The sequence below is a fragment of the Dermacentor andersoni genome, chromosome 1 (genome assembly GCF_023375885.2).
Source record: "Dermacentor andersoni chromosome 1, qqDerAnde1_hic_scaffold, whole genome shotgun sequence".
NCBI lineage: Eukaryota > Metazoa > Arthropoda > Arachnida > Ixodida > Ixodidae > Dermacentor > Dermacentor andersoni.
Window position 1 is genome coordinate 128,393,362 of NC_092814.1, and position 17,301 is coordinate 128,410,662.

Here is a 17,301-nt window from a genome sequence, read left to right on the forward strand (position 1 = left end):
AATGAAGAGACAAGTAATTATGTGGTGTCAATTCAACAGTAAGTCGGAATCATTGTCAAGCACCCACGAAGATAATCTGGAAATAAAGGGGAAGCGGAAGGCAGCAACAATGAGACATGGAGCACTTTGGGGCCAAAATAAATATGAAGTGATGTATGGAATCTGGAAAGGAGCAGTGGTGCCAGCGCTAACATTCGCAAATACCGTTCTGTGCTTAAAGTCGGATATCGTGTCAGGGTTGAAAGTTAATCAAAGGTTGGTGGGCTGGTTGGCTCTGGGAGCCCTCGGTAAAACCACAAATGAGGCAGTGCAGGGTGACATAGGCTGGGCTTCTTTTGAAGTCAGAGAAGCGCAGAGCAAAATTAGTTTTGAAGAAATACTCGAGAACATAGATGAAAATAAATGGGCAGCTAAAGTACACAAGTATCTGTGCCAGAAAAGCATACACAGAATGGAAGAAGAGGTCAAGAAAGTTGGCAACCAAGCACAGGGTAATTGAAAGTGACAACCAGGAGCCATTAGAAAGAAAGTGAGAGAAACAGAGACGGCGAATTGGATGCAAATAATGGAAACAAAAAGACCATGGAAATTTGCAATGGGAAGAAAGAAATTAGAAGGGAAAATCTGTACGATAATATGAAAGGAAGTGCCTTGCTATTTGAGGCTCAAGTTGGTTGTCCAAAAGACAAAACATACTGGAGCAAATATTCACAAGAATTAGAGGCATATGTATGCTGCAGCAAAAATCAGCAGATCACTCAGCACATCCTAATGGAATGCGAAGGGATTCATTCAGTGAGACCTGTAAGTAACGTACACCTTCCAGAAGCACTTGAATTCAAAGTGGATAGAAGCATCAGCTGGTCAACAGTCGACACATGGTACGACTGGATCTGTTACAGGCATAGGTAGTGGTACAAGGTAGATAGAGAACATGAAAAATAGTAAGTTGCACAGTACCGTTCATTGGCATTTACTCCTGAGAGTTGAATCAGAACAATTTTCATTTTAGGCGAGAAAATAATTCTGGAAGTTGAGTCCTTGCGTTCAGCCCCAGCATTGCCCCGTGCTTGCTCTTCACTGCAGTGCACGCTAAAGCTGACGTCAAGGAGACACATATGAAACACTGCACTGTGCTCCAAGTGGAAGCTCTTTATATTTTGCTCTTTAAAACTTCGCTGGCATGTTGATTCACATTTTGTCACTTCAATTACTTCAATTACAGATTTCTGCAGGAAGTATATGTTTGTTTTAATCACATCAAAGATGTTGCATAAAATGGTTTCAACTACGAAAAACAAGTAGCAGTTAAACAATGTAAACAAAAAAGTTTATTTTACATGCTTATGAAAATTCATAATGTATAAGACGCACAATACTGATCTGTCAATGAGATGGGTAAAGTAAAACAAAAAAAAGCAGTTTCACAAATACAAGTGAGCCAACCAAGTTGCTGAGTGCAGGACAAATATGTTGCCATGGCCTTTTCTAGGTACCTGAAAACAGAAGATATACCAGAGTTAACAAAATTTTACTTATGTATATGCACTTACACCAAGAAATATCAGAAAAAGAAAGTACACATCTACCACTGCAGAGAGTCCTTTTTTTTTCCTTCTTACGTAATGTGTACTCCTTTTATAACAAAATGTCTTATCTCTGCACATACCTTCTTTCCTTAAAATAGTACAGTGATGTTAGTCGCCATGTGACAAAAACTTGACTCTGTCACATGCGTTTTCCTACAACATTTTTAGCATTGGAAAAGTCTGGGAAGTTAAAAGTCATCTCCACCTTGCCATATGGAGTGTATGAAAATGCAATGCATCTGTATTGTTGTCTTGAGTATATACTATTAAGTGACATCACCAGGTCCTTTTTCCAATAGAAAGCAATGAATCGGACCTTCTTATGAATTTTATGCACAATATGCTTGTAGTACAGTGCTGTTGAGAATCAGAAGAAAGAGTGAGTAGGGGGGGGGGGGGGGGGCAGTCACTCCTCCAGACTTCTTCGTGACTGCCACAATAGATGTTCTATGCAACTCAATGACAGGCAAATGACCGCTCCCAGACATTTCCACCCAACAGTTCTAATAATGATGTTTAACACACTATGTTATCTAAGGACAGGTAGCAGTGGTGATGCCTATGCACTTATGCCTCAAAATGCTTCAGCTTTTCTTTAGTGTTTTCGGCAACAGGGCCAATGAGTTTTTGGCTGTCACTAAAGTAAGTGCCCAGAAGGGCAACACTATGAAGGCTAGAGTGACTTCTCTCACTGTTAGCATCCACGACCGAAAAGTAGTGCGTTACATATGCAAGAAAGATATCAGGTATGCGTTGAGCAATTAGAATTAAATTTAAGTCATGTCCTTCTACGTCGCAAAACATGACATGTTTATTACATGAAAGGCGCCGGATATCTAAACCTATTTACCACCATACGAGTGGAGTAACATGTTTCTGTGTCGAGCAGCCACAATGCATAACTTGTGCTTTGACCAAAAAATAGTATGTTGTCTACCAGAAGTGGAAATATGCACAAGTATTGTGTGATCTGACGTAAACTTCCGTCCACAAGTAGTAGTTGGAATATATGATGCAGTTAATTTGTAAGAAATATTGCAGATCAAGAAAACTGTGTTTCAAAGCACACAGAATGAGACCTGTATAGCTGCACTACTTGTGTAGCTTCTTCAGCATTGCCTGCTATGTGTGAAATGGAGTATAACTTTGCACTGATAGTGGCCTCCTGAAGAAGCCACTAGTACCGCACTTACTCAATTCTAATGCACCATAAATTGTAGCGTGCAGCTGACATTAACAGCCAGAAATGAAAAAAAAAAAATGCCTTTGCACGCACGCAAATTTCTATATTTCAAGAAATGAAGAATCTAATGCTTTTGACTGTTTACTCAGCAGATTTTGAATATAAAAGGAAGAGTAATGGCTATTTGCTGTCATTTGAAAAAAATTATTACATCAGAGCCACAGTGAATTGGGCACCATTCATTATCGCTGTCAGGTGGCTTTAACGCCCCAGAGCCTCTAATCTTTGGTGCCCTTTACTGCATTTGAACTACTACATACCACGACAGCCTAATTTACAGCATGAACACAAACAATGTCTGTGAAATGACAACTCCTACAGCTACTACGACAACCTAGCTTGCAGAATATGTACACACAAACAAAGTCTGTGAAATCCGAGCTCCTACAGCTGCAGGTGATTAGCGTATTGGATTAAACCCACTTTTAAAATATTTAAGTGCAAGGAAAATTCCTCTGTTATTAAACGAAATTTCGCTGTTATAAATGATAAGGGCGTGGAACCGGCATGGCATGTGGAATGCCATTCATGCATTTCCTGTGCTGTTACAGATTGGTGGCATCTCATGCGTAGCGCAACGTGGCAGCTTATATTCCAGCAAAAGCTGGGTGAAAGAAGATAAAGCAGTGACAGACGGAGTTGTGTGGCAACTCCGCATCGACTTGGAACGGCAAACCAAAAAAAAGGACATAGGTGTCTCGGCTGATTTCGACAAATGTGCACTGCCCAACTACGAACACTAACTCTTACATCACCAATTACCTCAGTCAACAAACTACAAAAGGCGGGTGTATTCGCCAAGTCAGCGGGGCGTGGAACCGACATGGCATCTGCAATGCCGTTCATGCTTTTGTTGTTGCTGTTACAGGTCAGTGGTGAAGTTTTTGATCAACACTTTGGGGTATTTATTTTGCCGGTTCCAAGCCAAGTGTTATTTGATTGGATTTGTGTAGTGTCTCATTCATATGTTATGAATCGGTCAAGGCGTCCTATTGGTCTTGTACGGCGCTTTTCGTTTTACATCCTACTACTTTTTCTATGTGGTGATGTAGAACTAAATCCGGAGCCTACTGTAAAAACAAAATTACAACAACTTCTAGATGGCCAAAGTGCTATTAAAGAAAAAGTGCTATTAAAGGGGCCACACAATTTTCCAAATTATTGGGCAATAAAAGAAAGCAAGTTTCAATGAGAAAACAATTCATTTTGATGAATTTGGAAGTCGGCGATAGATGACACGGTTTCATGCCACATTGACGGTATGAATTAAGCAAAGCCAGCCATGCTTTCACGTGCACTCCGCCCCCATGGCTGATAGTGTTGCCCACACTGGGACGACGCTATCATGAAAAGCGCCGGCAGTGGGGAGCAAATGCTTCCTCTTTCTCTTGCTCTAATGAGTCACCTGAAGTGGAGATTACGCAACCTCCAATACTAAACGCGCGAGAAGATAGCTTACATGATGCCACGCCATCTCGGCACGGCCACTCTTTTCACATGCGGCAGATTACCTCTAAAGCAGGGTGCGCGGCTGCATATGTGCTCAGCTGTACTTACAGTTATGCGCAGCCACGGGCGAGACGCACGCCAGAAATCGCGAGCACGCCAACTTAACCCCCCCCCCCTCGCCCACGCTTGATTGCGTTACCGCGAACTCACTCCCCTCCCCCTCTTTCCCTGTGCTCATGCGGGAAGGCAGCACTTGTGAAGCCACCATCTTTCTTGTCTCACCCTCGCACACTTTCACTCACACCTAAAGCACAAAGTGCGCGGGACGCGATAGGATGTTATCGCACTTGGACTTAATATTGGACTTCGCACTTGGTTGCACGCAATTCGCACATGGTTATCGCACTTAATATTGGTTATCGCACTTGGACTTCGTTATACTGAGGTTCTAAATACATGGTGTTCTATGGAGGTGAGGTTATGAAAAGTTAAATACTTCATTATATCCAGAATTTCATTATATTGAAGTTCGTTATATCGAGGTTTAACTGTACTGAGGTTTGAAATGGTGTTTAATGGATAAGAAGTTATAAAACATTAGATACTTCACTATATCGAGAACTTCATTATATTGAACTTCGTTATATCAAGGTTTAACTGCATTTTGAAGTTTCGGTGCTTTTGGACACAGAAATGTAGGACGAATGAATCTAAATAAGTAAGTTAATGTGTACCCACTCAAAATATTTGAATGAGAAAAGTTGAATGAGAATGTGTACCCACTCAAAATGTTGGTGTGACCAATTCCCAACCGAGTACCCATAGAGCCTAATTAAGGCTGACCAGCAGTATTGCCTTGCTGTATGCATACATACGAGTTAGTGCATACCATGACACATTTTTATCACGCATAGACAAACTGCAACAGTGTGGCTGATGCGATGCTGTGCCGTAAAAGACCTTTCACCATTTTGGAAAGTTAGAGACCAGTCTACCAATGATTCCGGTTTTGGTGCAGGTGCGGATGCCTATACAAATAAACATTCGAAATTCAAGGAGGCTGCTAACTGCCTCGGTAAAGAACATAGTTACTGGCTGGTGCGCCTATATGACTTATTGCTGTTAGCCTTATAGTGATAAACATTTTCACCTACCTACTCAGCAATGCGTGCGGTGCAGTGCACAATGCCGTAGGAAACATACTGCATGCTTTTACTAGGTAATAACCTAAATGTGCTACCATTTTTTGCTGCGACTCGTGCACGGCCAAGAGTGGAGGCCTCAAGACTGCTCACTGCACAGACGCTCCCATAAAACATGGGTGCAGTTGGCTGGCAAACACGCACACGTACAGAAAGCATCAGAAAGCAGAGGCTATGCTGACTAGGCTACACGCTGTACACAAATTGCACAGAATGATTGGCACAACACAACAGCGGGTGCCGTGCTTCAATGAAGTGGTACCGGTTCTCACTCAGTAGATCGTAGTACAAACACATGGGCACGCATCGGGAAGATGCGCGTCCATGTGTGGAGCCGATAAATAATCCGTTCTGCACCCTACCGAAGTTTTAAAATGCTGCTTAGTATTGCCTGTGTCTATCACATGGTTGTATGATAAAGCCAGAATTGTTTTTCACTGCTTTGGAAAAAATAAACCTTTTACGTGCATATTTTTGTGAAAATTTACTGTAGAGGCCTGTTACTTTTTTTGGCAGTGGCGCATGTAACGAGGCACACATTTGTACTTGCTGATTGGTGCGTACTACCATTTAGTGCATAGTTATGCTGGGCCATAACCTGAAGGTAGGTCACATTGTGGCACTGCTTTTGCTTTGCTGTTGGTCCTTCAGTATGGCGGCCCCATTGATGCCAGTGAGAGCCACGAACAAAAGTAGTTGCAACTCACCTTTTCAGGGAGAGGGTGCCTTGGAGAGCACTATAATTTCTTCCAAAGTTTTTCCTTTCCCATATTTTTCAAGCAGTGATGGCAGAGCTATCTTGTATAGATTTTTTACCTTAGCTGCAATGAGAATAAAAATGATATTTTCAAATGTTTCGCACAAGCACTGCACATAAACAGACTAAAAATAATAAACAGCAAAGGAGGTTGCATGCTCTATCAACAGACCACGATGAATAAAGAAAAGTACCTCCCTAGCATTTCAAATCCTCATGCCACTAAATAAACATTGGAAAATATACAGTTGAGATACTGCATTGAACTTGGATGTTTCGAAGTATATTAGAATCTAAACGAGTCATATCTCATGGTCTCATGTAAAAAAATTCCCTTAACATGATATCTGTATCACTAGGTCAACTAAAATGTGTGCCCTGAGGCAGCAGGAATCCAATGATCGAAATTCACTCAAACTGAAAATCTCCAACACAATCACTGTTTTTTTTTTTCTACATGGCACCAACCATGAAAATGTCCAAATAATCTAACTACAAAAGAAATTCCAAGGGGAAAAAATATTACATTTCACAATGGCTTCAGCACAGAGGCTATTTATAGACTGTTGCTAAATCTTGCACTGCAGCTCAAATCTCGATGATATTGCTACGGCACAATATGCGCGATCACGAAAGGCCAGCAGTGTGAAGACGACGACGACGATTAGAAGCTAGCGCGGGCTGTTGCCTCTTGGCCAAGCGCAGCGTATTTTCCTTGTAAATATATTTGTACATAGCTTTTCGTGTGCGTCTTCTTACGTAACATATCTGGTGGAGGTGGACGTTCCCTGTACCTCGTCACGGAGCTTCGCAGTGGACGGTACGTCGAGCCTTCCTTCATGGCTCCCGGCGACGACAACCCGACTCCGCCGGCTCCGACACCTGCTGCCACTTCGACGACCTACATCACTCTCCCCGCTCCCCGTGATCCTGGCGTATTCTCGGGCCAAGATGGGGAAGACGTCGATGACTGGATCAGCCTGTATGAACACGTCAGCCGCAATAACCGGTGGGACCCTACTATTATGCTCGCCAACGTAGTCTTTTACCTCGGTGGCACACCTCGAGTTTGGTATCGCACGCACGAAGATGAGCTCACCAGTTGGGATTCACTTAAGACACAGCTTCGAGACTTGTTCGGCAACCCCTACGGTCAACAACTTGCCGCGCAGAAGGCGCTTTCCGGCCGTGTGCAGACGTCAACAGAGCCCTATGTCACGTACATTCAGGACGTCTTGGCTCTGTGCCGCAAAGTTGACACCCACATGACTGAGTCAGACAAGGTTTCCCACATCCTCAAAGGCATTGCCGATGACGCCTTCAACTTGCTCGTTTGCAACAACGTAGCGACGGTGGATGCTGTTATAAGAGAGTGCCGCCGCCTGGAACTCGCCAAAAGCCGACGTATTGACCAGCAGTTTGCCCGTCTGCCCAACACCCCAGCGACATCTTCCTGTGCCGACGCTCCTCGTCCCAACAACACTGCCGATGTTACCAGGATCGTCCGGCGTGAGATCGAGGCCGCCTATCCGGCTGCCTTCGACTCCAGTCCCACCAACACATCTGCAGTCACGGTCTCACTGATCCAGGCAGTTGTCCGCCAGGAGTTTGAAAACATGGGTCTTCACACCATCTGCTCGGCCCATCGCCCTAATACCCGCCCGGCTTCTTCGATTTCGCCCCGTCCCGCATCTTCTTACCCACCACGTTTCCGCAACCCATCTGAATGGCGCACTGCTGACGACAAGCCTATTTGTTTCCACTGCCATCGAATCGGGCACATTTCTCGGCACTGTCGTAGTCGCTGGAGTTCCCCGAGCCGGCCTACTTATACTGCCTACTCTCGCCCCTCAGGTGGCCCTTCTCGTCCCTATGCCGCACGCTCCGATAATGCCGCCCCTGATTCTCCTGCAACGAACCGCCCCTATTCTCGTTCGCCTTCGCCCCAACGACGACAATCTCGCTCTCCCCAGCCCCGTCGCTCCTATTCGCCGACTCCCTTCGGACGCCGCTCCCAGCCGGAAAACTAGACGATGCAGCGCCTCGAGGTGACGCTGCATTGCTCCCTACGCCGCCAAATCCTCTACTGACTTTGCCCACTCATCTGAACCTTCTTGACGTGCAAGTCGACGGTGTTTCTGTGTCTGCTCTCATAGACACTGGGGCGCATTTGTCCGTAATGAGCGCTGACCTTCGTAACCGGCTCAAGAAAATTATCACGCCCGCCACGACGCCTGTTGTCCGTGTCGCCGATGGCGGAACAGCCCCCGTAATTGGTATGTGTACCGCCCGCGTCTCCTTCGCCGATCGCTCAACAATCGTGCTATTCACAGTCATCGCCCACTGTCCCCACGACATCATCCTCGGCTTAGACTTCCTTTCCGCACATTCTGCTCTCATCGATTGTTCCGCCAGTACTCTCCGCCTTGACCTGCCTGTTCTGGATCCTGCTGAACCACACCCCAGTCGCCTCAGTTCCGCCGACTTCGTTCGCTTGCCACCTTCGGCACTGACCTACGTTGACCTAGTGTCATCCCCACCAGTCCCCGACGGTCACTACATCGCGGCTCCTATGCAAGACGTCCTCCTTACACATGGGATCACAGTACCCCATACAGTTTTATCTATTACGGCGAATTGCGTCTGCCTGCCAGTGGTCAACTTTGGCTTGACGACACAAGTGCTGCCACGTGGGATGTCTTTGGCCCAGCTTTGTTCATTCGGGGATCACTCAGTAGCATCCATTGCAGTAGACGACACTTCATCCGATACTCCTCTACCATCGCAGTCGGCAAATTGCACCATCGCTGACTTACGGAAAATGATTGCCCCCGACTTGCCCTCCGAGCACGCTCGTGAACTCTACCGCGTTCTGTTTTCCTACCACGATATTTTTGACTTTAACGATCGTCCTTTAGCCCAAACTACAGCTGTCAAACATCGCATTAATACCGGCGATGCCCCTCCTATTCATCGCCGCCCGTATCGAGTGTCACCAGCTGAGCGTCAAGTTATTCACGCAGAAGTTCGCAAAATGCTTGCCAAGAACATTATTGAACCATCATATAGTCCATGGGCGTCACCTGTAGTACTGGTCAAAAAGAAGGATGGCTCATGGCGCTTTTGCGTGGATTATCGGCACCTTAACAGGGTTACCAAAAAGGACGTGTATCCCCTACCTCGGATTGATGACGCCCTTGACTGCCTCCACGGTGCTCGCTATTTCTCTTCTATTGACCTTCGCTCCGGCTACTGGCAGATTGCCGTGGACGATCTCGACCGCGAGAAGACTGCTTTTGTCACACCCGACGGTCTTTATCAATTCAAAGTGATGCCGTTCGGTCTATGTAACGCCCCTGCCACTTTTGAACGCATGATGGACTCCCTTCTTCACGGTTTCAAATGGTCCACGTGCCTGTGCTACTTGGACGACGTTATCGTATTCTCCCCAACGTTCGCTACGCACCTCGAGCGCCTCTCAGCAGTCCTGGACGTTTTTCGGCGAGCCGGTCTGCAACTCAACGCATCGAAGTGCCAATTCGGCCGTCGCCAGATTACCGTCCTTGGACATCTCGTTGACGCGAACGGAGTGCAACCGGACCCAGGCAAGATCCATGCTGTTACGCACTTCCCTGTTCCGAAGTGTGTCAAGGATGTGCGCAGCTTCATCGGCCTTTGTTCGTACTTCCGCCGTTTCGTGAGAAATTTCGCCGCCATAGCACGACCACTAACCGACCTTTTGAAAAAAGACGCTCCTTTCCAGTGGGGCGATAACGAGGCCTCTGCATTCTCTCATCTAATCGACATTCTCACAACGCCTCCCGTTTTGGCCCATTTCGATCCTTCTGCGCCTACCGAAGTCCGTACTGATGCCAGCGGTCACGGAATTGGAGCAGTACTGGCACAACGCCAGCGTGGCCACGACCGTGTTATCGCTTACGCCAGCAGGCTCCTCTCACCCGCGGAGCGCAACTATTCCATCACTGAGCGTGAGTGTCTGGCCCTAGTTTGGGCGGTTGCGAAATTCCGCACATACTTATATGGCCGATCCTTTTCCGTTGTCACAGACCATCACGCGCTTTGCTGGTTATGCTCACTGAAAGATCCTACAGGAAGACTTGGTCGCTGGGCCTTACGCCTCCAAGAATATTCGTATACTGTCACCTATAAATCTGGCCGACTACACAAGGACGCTGACTGCCTGTCTCGCTACCCGGTCGACGAGCCTGACGACGCCGACAGTAGTAGCGCCAACGGCATTTTCTCTGTCTCTGCCTTCGGTAACATCGCCGATGAGCAGTACCGAGACCTATCGCTGCGAGCACTTATTGAGCGTCTGCGCTCTACACCTACCGACGCATCCGTTCGCCGATATGTCCTCCAGGGTGGCATTCTGTATCGAAGGAACTTCCTCCCTGACGGCTCTGACCTTCTTCTTGTTGTGCCAAAACAGCTACGACAGACTGTGCTCTTTGAGATGCATGACGCACCCACTTCAGGACATCTTGGGGTAACCCGCACGTACGACCGCGTCCGCCGCCGCTTCTATTGGCCTGGTCTCGCTCGCTCCGTTCGACGCTATGTTGCTGCCTGTGATCCCTGCCAGCGTCGGAAGACACCTCAGGTGCTACCTGCCGGTCATCTCCAGCCGATCACCGTCCCTGTGGAACCGTTCTTTCGTGTTGGATTAGACCTGCTCGGTCCCTTTCCCACGTCATCTTCTGGGAACAAATGGGTAGCCGTCGCGACTGATTACGCCACCCGATACGCTATCACTCGGGCTCTCCCTACCAGCTGCGCCACTGACGTCGCGGACTTTCTCTTGCGTGACATTATCTTGCTTCATGGCGCCCCGCGACAGCTGCTTACTGACTGTGGTCGAAACTTCCTCTCGAAAGTTATCGCTGACATTGTGCGTTCCTGCTCCATTCAACACAAACTGACTACTTCATACCATCCTCAAACCAATGGCCTGACAGAGCGGTTAAACCGTACTCTTACCGATATGCTGGCCAAGTACGTTTCCAAGGACCACCACGACTGGGACATTGCCCTTCCTTACGTAACATTTGCGTACAATTCTTCCCGGCACGACACCGCCGGATTTTCTCCCTTTTATCTACTGTACGGTCGCGAACCTACCTTGCCCCTAGACACGGCACTTCCTCCTGCTGCGGTCTCAACAAGCGAGTATGCGCGCGACGCCATCGCCCTCGCTGACCATGCACGCCAGCTTGCCCGTGCTCGACTGACGGCCTCACAGACCACTCAGCAGTGTCAGTACAACGCCCGCCATCGTGACGTACAGTTTTCACCTGGTGCGCTCGTGCTCCTGTGGTCGCCCTCTCGTCACGTCGGACTTTCAGAGAAGCTCCTTTCGCGATACACAGGGCCCTACCGCGTGCTGCGCCAGGTGACGCCTGTGACTTACGAAATTGCTCCTGTGGCCTCAACCTCGTCCTCTCCTGTGGCATCTAGTGATGTCGTACACGTCAGTAGGCTCAAGGCCTACTACACTGCTTCCGAGTCCTATCTTTAGTCGCTCCGGGACGGCGCTTTTGCAGCCGGGGGTAGTGCTACGGCACAATATGCGCGATCACGAAAGGCCAGCAGTGTGAAGACGACGACGACGATTAGAAGCTAGTGCGGGCTGTTGCCTCTTGGCCAAGCGCAGCGTATTTTCCTTGTAAATATATTTGTACATAGCTTTTCGTGTGCGTCTTCCTACGTAACAATATGTTTTTATAGAGGACGTAAACTTCCATTAAATTAACTCCACTTGAGGTCCCGGCCAGCACCAATGCATCTCTATGGCCACAAATGTTCATTGTTTATTATATTGAAATTGGCCTTTGCCAAATAGTTAGAACTTGATTTGTCACCACACACGTCTGCCTTCAATGGGGCTGATAAGCAGCAATGTCTGTCTTGGCGGCACTTAGGGGACAATGAATGCGTCAAATATGCAAAAAATATTCCACCAAAAATGTTGATTTTCGGTTTGCCCTAGAAAGATTTTTAAGTGAACGCAGTAGCTTACCTCCCCCCACCTCCAATAAATGATTATAGTATTTACCCAATCCTAACATGTGCCTTTTATTCCAAGAAAATTGGTCAAAAGATTACCTGCATCAAAAGATTACCTGCACAGGGCTATCGGATACGAAACCAAAACCGTGTTTGCAACAGCCTACCACCATTGCCGTTGTCATGATAAAATGCCGACGGAATACGTACTCATGTATTATGAGTAGCATGACCGCTTGACAATGCTGTGTCACTCGAAGTCTCTGATTACGAAAACTAATTCAAAAGATACATTATTTTGCATGCTAAGTTAGAGGCAACAAGTTGCACAACATGTTTTGGCATTCCAGAAAATAGCATGTGTCGCAAGATGAGCTGGCGTAGTGTTTAGTCTAGGTGTGGGCGACCATCCTGCTAGGGATAGGGAATGTGGTGGAGTCGTTTGAGAAATGGCAGAATATCAAACGCAGAGTGGACTGCATGGAGGACTACATGTGGTTCATAGACAAGAGATAAAATGCCCTCTGAGAGTGATGATGATTGACATAAACTGCAAATAAATTTCCATTCTATGCAGGTAAAGTTTGCTGGCTCTATTTTTTTTTTTCACTGCCAGAATTGGAGGTATGCTAACTTTTCTTGCTAAAAAAGCAGTTGTACATTAGCTTTCTATATTGAATTAATAAAAAGAGGGTGAGCCTATGATTTGAGGGCATGTTAGAATTGGGCAAACACTGCCAAATGAATCAACCGTCTTTCAACTGCCAATGTCTTTCAGTGTTTTTTTTTTCTTTTTCTTTTCTGCCTCTTGTGTAATCTGAGCCGCTGGATAGTTCTATTCATTTAATTCCATTGAGGAATTAAATTGAAGGAAGTCGACTGTATACAGTAGAACTTCGTTCATATGATGCCATTATGTACCGATTGCCTGGCACCAACATTCGCGATCGAGAACACAAGAAATGACCCAAATGAGTAATGCTTATTTCTTACCGGTTTATGTGTTCCTGGGAAACACAATATTTCGGCACCAATGTTCAGTAGATCGCCAAAGTGCGATCGTATGGTACGTTTTCTGGCTGCCAGATGGTATGTAAATAAGAAAATGCGCGAGGCACAAGAACAGTAGCTGTCCGCCGCGGCCGCTTCACCGTAATACTCGCATACCCGTGTCACATGAAAAGGACAGCGTACACTCAGTTTCTTATTTAGGTACCAGCAAATCTCCTCCCGGGTCGACACACACTGCCTTCACAGCGATCGCTGCCAACCCTATTGCGATAAGCATTTTATCTTCACCTATCTGTTTTACAGCGCATGTGGCGGAGTGCCGTTGGAAGCGTACTGCACGCTTTTAAGAGGCGATAAGTGTGATTGTAAGGTACATTTTCCAGCCGCTAGATATCACGTCCACAACAAAAGGCGTGAGGCACGCACAATCGAGAACAGTAGCCGCCTGCCGCATCAGCTTACCTGCAATACTCGCCTGCCCGCCTCACCTGACAACGCCGGCGCGCACTTGGTTTTAAATGCGTAAGCATTTCTATGCTTACCTGACGAGGAAAGCTGTCCCTTCGTCCGTACGTCACGTAAACGATTGCTTTCAAGATAGGGCCTGCAGCAGTGGGCAATTCACCTCCGTGCTGCCTCTCGCTTCAACGTGAACTATAGTGTTGAATTCCAATGGTAGATCCAGATCAAGTTTTTCTGCTCTGTATGGACCAATCCTATTCCAATGGCAGATTGGGACTAGCCACCGAAACTGGATCGCTCTGCGGAGCAAAAATATTTGCTCCGCCGAATGCAGCAGATTTGACCGGAAGTCTGTGTGACGCATTTCCTTCACCTGCCTCTGCTTCCTCTTATGGTCGCCTGTTTCCGGTCACAGGCAACTATGGACGACACGGAAAACATGGACGCTACATTGTGCCGTGCGTTTTTGTTCCTGCTCCTGGATAGTAACACCTCCGACTCAGGCACTATAAGTTCCCAAGTCCAGTGGCGATTCTTCCGACACAAAAGAAAAACAAACGCATGGAATGCTGGGATGAGGCCTATTCGATCCACCTCTAGTCTAGCGCCCTCTCACTTGATTTCCTTGTACTAAGCGCCCCCGCTGGAGCGCACGCATTCCATTCGCAGATTTGACGAGAGCGATCTCAGTCAGAACGACGTGCTCTGTTCCCGATCCGGCTGAGCGCTCGTGATCTGCCACTGGAATTCAACATAAGTGGTGAGAACAAAGCGTTCACAAAGCTATCAGCATTCACCGCACTCTGCCCCAATAGCTGATCGCTTTCAAGATAGGGTCCGAACAGCCGTGCCATACGCAGTCGCCGCCAGAGAAAAATGCCCCCATCCCCACCCAGCGCCTTGCACGCGATGGAGGAAGACTGGTGCACTTTCCTCCCCCACTTTCCTCCCTCGTGCGCCCATACGCAGCTGCCGCTGGAGTACCGCTCACCATGGTTGATAATGTTTCAACGCGGATGGGTAAGGTGCTAAAGAGCGATAACGGCTTATAATGATCGGAATGTCATCAGCGTAATCAGCGTTACTTCGGATCACACGTTTTCCCGTTAGTACATTTTTTTCCTAGAATGTATGAACAAGGTTCTGCTGTATATTATACAGAGTTCTCTTAAAGGTATCTTTTAAGCACACGACGTGGCAAGAGCACATCATATTTAACGGCTTCATTATTTCAACACATTAAAGGAGTGATCCGTAGCCAAATAAGTGCTTGTGTGCTTGAAACACAACTCTGGGACTGCATTCTGTAATGGTTCACTTTGGAACCGGTTCGCTCTGGCTGTTACATCTGGGTTACATCACTCGGTGAGAGTGGAACGTCATAGCACGAGGGAGACCAATGAATGAGTGGCGTTCTGCTGCAAGGTCATGTCATCATTTTTGTTTGTGCTTTGGGGACAATATAGTAATTGAAGGATGTTGCTAGTTTCGTAAAAAAAAATATTGGTTTGTATACAACACTTGCACATCTAATTTCCAGTAATAAATGTGAGCTTCCAATGCAGACATCTGGTGGTTTAATTTTATATACATTGTTTTATTAACTTTTTTTGTTGTTGCTAGGTGGTGCGCCATATGTTAAGCAATCAAAGCAGTTCTCTAGGTGTGGGCCGTGGCTCTAATATGATTTTGTTTCACCAGGGCTGAGCTTCTTAGAGCAGACAATTGTGGTGAGAGTTCCGTCCACACATCCCACAACTTCGAGAATTTTGCTGCGGTCAAGGAAGTGTTCTTGAGTTTCGGTTTCTCCTGCACCGTGGAGAGAAATCTCACCCCAATTTTTGTTTTTCCTCAACCATAATGACCCTAGCAATGGCCGTAATGATGCGACTGGCTGACGGTTGCGACAACCTAATAGCTTCTACATTCCAGATGCACTGGTAAAAAAGGAAAGAAAGAAAAGAAAAGAAAAGCAGCGCACACAGCACTTACGTTGTAGTGTCAATGCTACTAAATCTTGTGGTCTGAGATATTCTAACTTGTCGCAAGTCCATCGCACTGTGTTTTTGGAGAGCCTAAAATACTTTCGGAGCTCTCCTTAGCTCATGTCGAACGTGTCGCGCCGTTGCTTCTCGTCGCGTCATCTTTCACCATTGCTTGCCAGCAATGCAACCAAAAAAGCCGCCATCGGCCTCTCTCTCGTCGCACCGGCCAAGTGAGAGTAGCAGACGGCCACGGTTGCCTTAGCAACCCTTGATATCATGATTGCGACTGCATGTGACGCTCAAGCGAACCACTTCTCCGCGGTTCCGCTCATAGCAGACGATAGGTTTGCTTAGATGATTGACAACCTGTGTGATGGCAACAAATTTGTAGTCTTACCTGCCAGGGATCACGGCAATGAAGTGCCAACCAATAGCATCCATGAGAGCGAACCAGTTACAAAGCGAACCATTACAGAATACGGTCCCTGCTCGCTACCGGCACTCGTATCTGAACTTGTGTTCCTGTGGCAATGTGCACTTTGGAGAGAGATGAGCTAATCACTCTGCTACCATGCAATATTCATGTTTGGCAAGTTCTAATTTATGCAAAGTGTTGTGCCACACACAGCCTCTGAGAGTGGTGGCATCCCTGCATGTATTTTGGAGGCCACAACAGGCACAACTAGTGGACAAGCACGATGTTGCATGCATCACAAGGTTGTTTTTCAGAAATGGTGATGTCAGCTGTGACAGACTGTTGCTGTCACAGTATACGAATTGAGTGCCAGAGGAATTATTGAAGTCTGCAGATGTGTTTTTTTTCATCATACACACAGCTGAACGTTGTTCACAATGAAATGGCATATTACATAATACAATGATATAAAAAACTATTTTCTATGCAACAAAAAGTAACCAGCCATTTCATACAATGTGGTATTCACTTTAAGAGGAAGCTTTAGCTCGGGTGCTCCTATCTAAATACACGTAAAAGGAGAATTCATTTTTCTCGGCAAACCACTGCACCAAATTTGACAAGGTTTGTTGCATTTAAAAGAAAAGCTTAAAATCTAGTGACTGTTGGTTTCGGATTTTTGATTTAGGTCATCAATTTTTTATTAAAAATTGTCAAGAATCTGAAATTTTCAAAAAACGAGACTATCAAGTTTACAACTCTGTAACTCGGCAACGAAAATTGATAATACAATTCTGTGATTTGTGTCTAATAGTACATCTAAAGCGGACAAAATTGATATGTTACACATGAATCTCAAAAAATTTAGTATTATGGAAATATAGCTTTTGCAGAACCCTTTTAAACAACGTAACAAATTCACATAAGATATAAAATGACGTATCGAATTTGTCCGTTTTCAATGATCTAATGGATCCCGTTTACATAACCAAGATATCTGTTTTTTATGCAGCGCTATGATTCTGTAAACTTCGTGCTTCTATTTTTTTAAAACTTTCGAATATTTGAAAATTTTTTTAACAAAACTCAGGGCCCAAAAGGAAATTCTGCGACCAACAGTCACTAGAATTTAACTTGCTCTCTCAAATGCAACAAATTTCG

At 46.2% G+C, this 17,301-nt stretch overlaps 1 protein-coding gene across 1 annotated transcript in view; it reads right to left on the reverse strand.

Moving 5' to 3' along the window:
* Positions 1-1,308: 1,308 nt before the first annotated feature.
* Positions 1,309-17,301, reverse strand: part of LOC126544140 (uncharacterized) — a 159,493-nt gene continuing 143,500 nt past the window's right edge. The window contains exons 12-13 of the mRNA XM_055062015.1: positions 6,191-6,304; positions 1,309-1,496 (exon numbers count right to left, since the gene is read on the reverse strand). Coding sequence (XP_054917990.1) covers positions 6,195-6,304 — 110 coding nt within the window. The 3' untranslated portion in view covers positions 1,309-1,496; positions 6,191-6,194. The remainder of the gene's footprint in view (positions 1,497-6,190; positions 6,305-17,301) is intronic.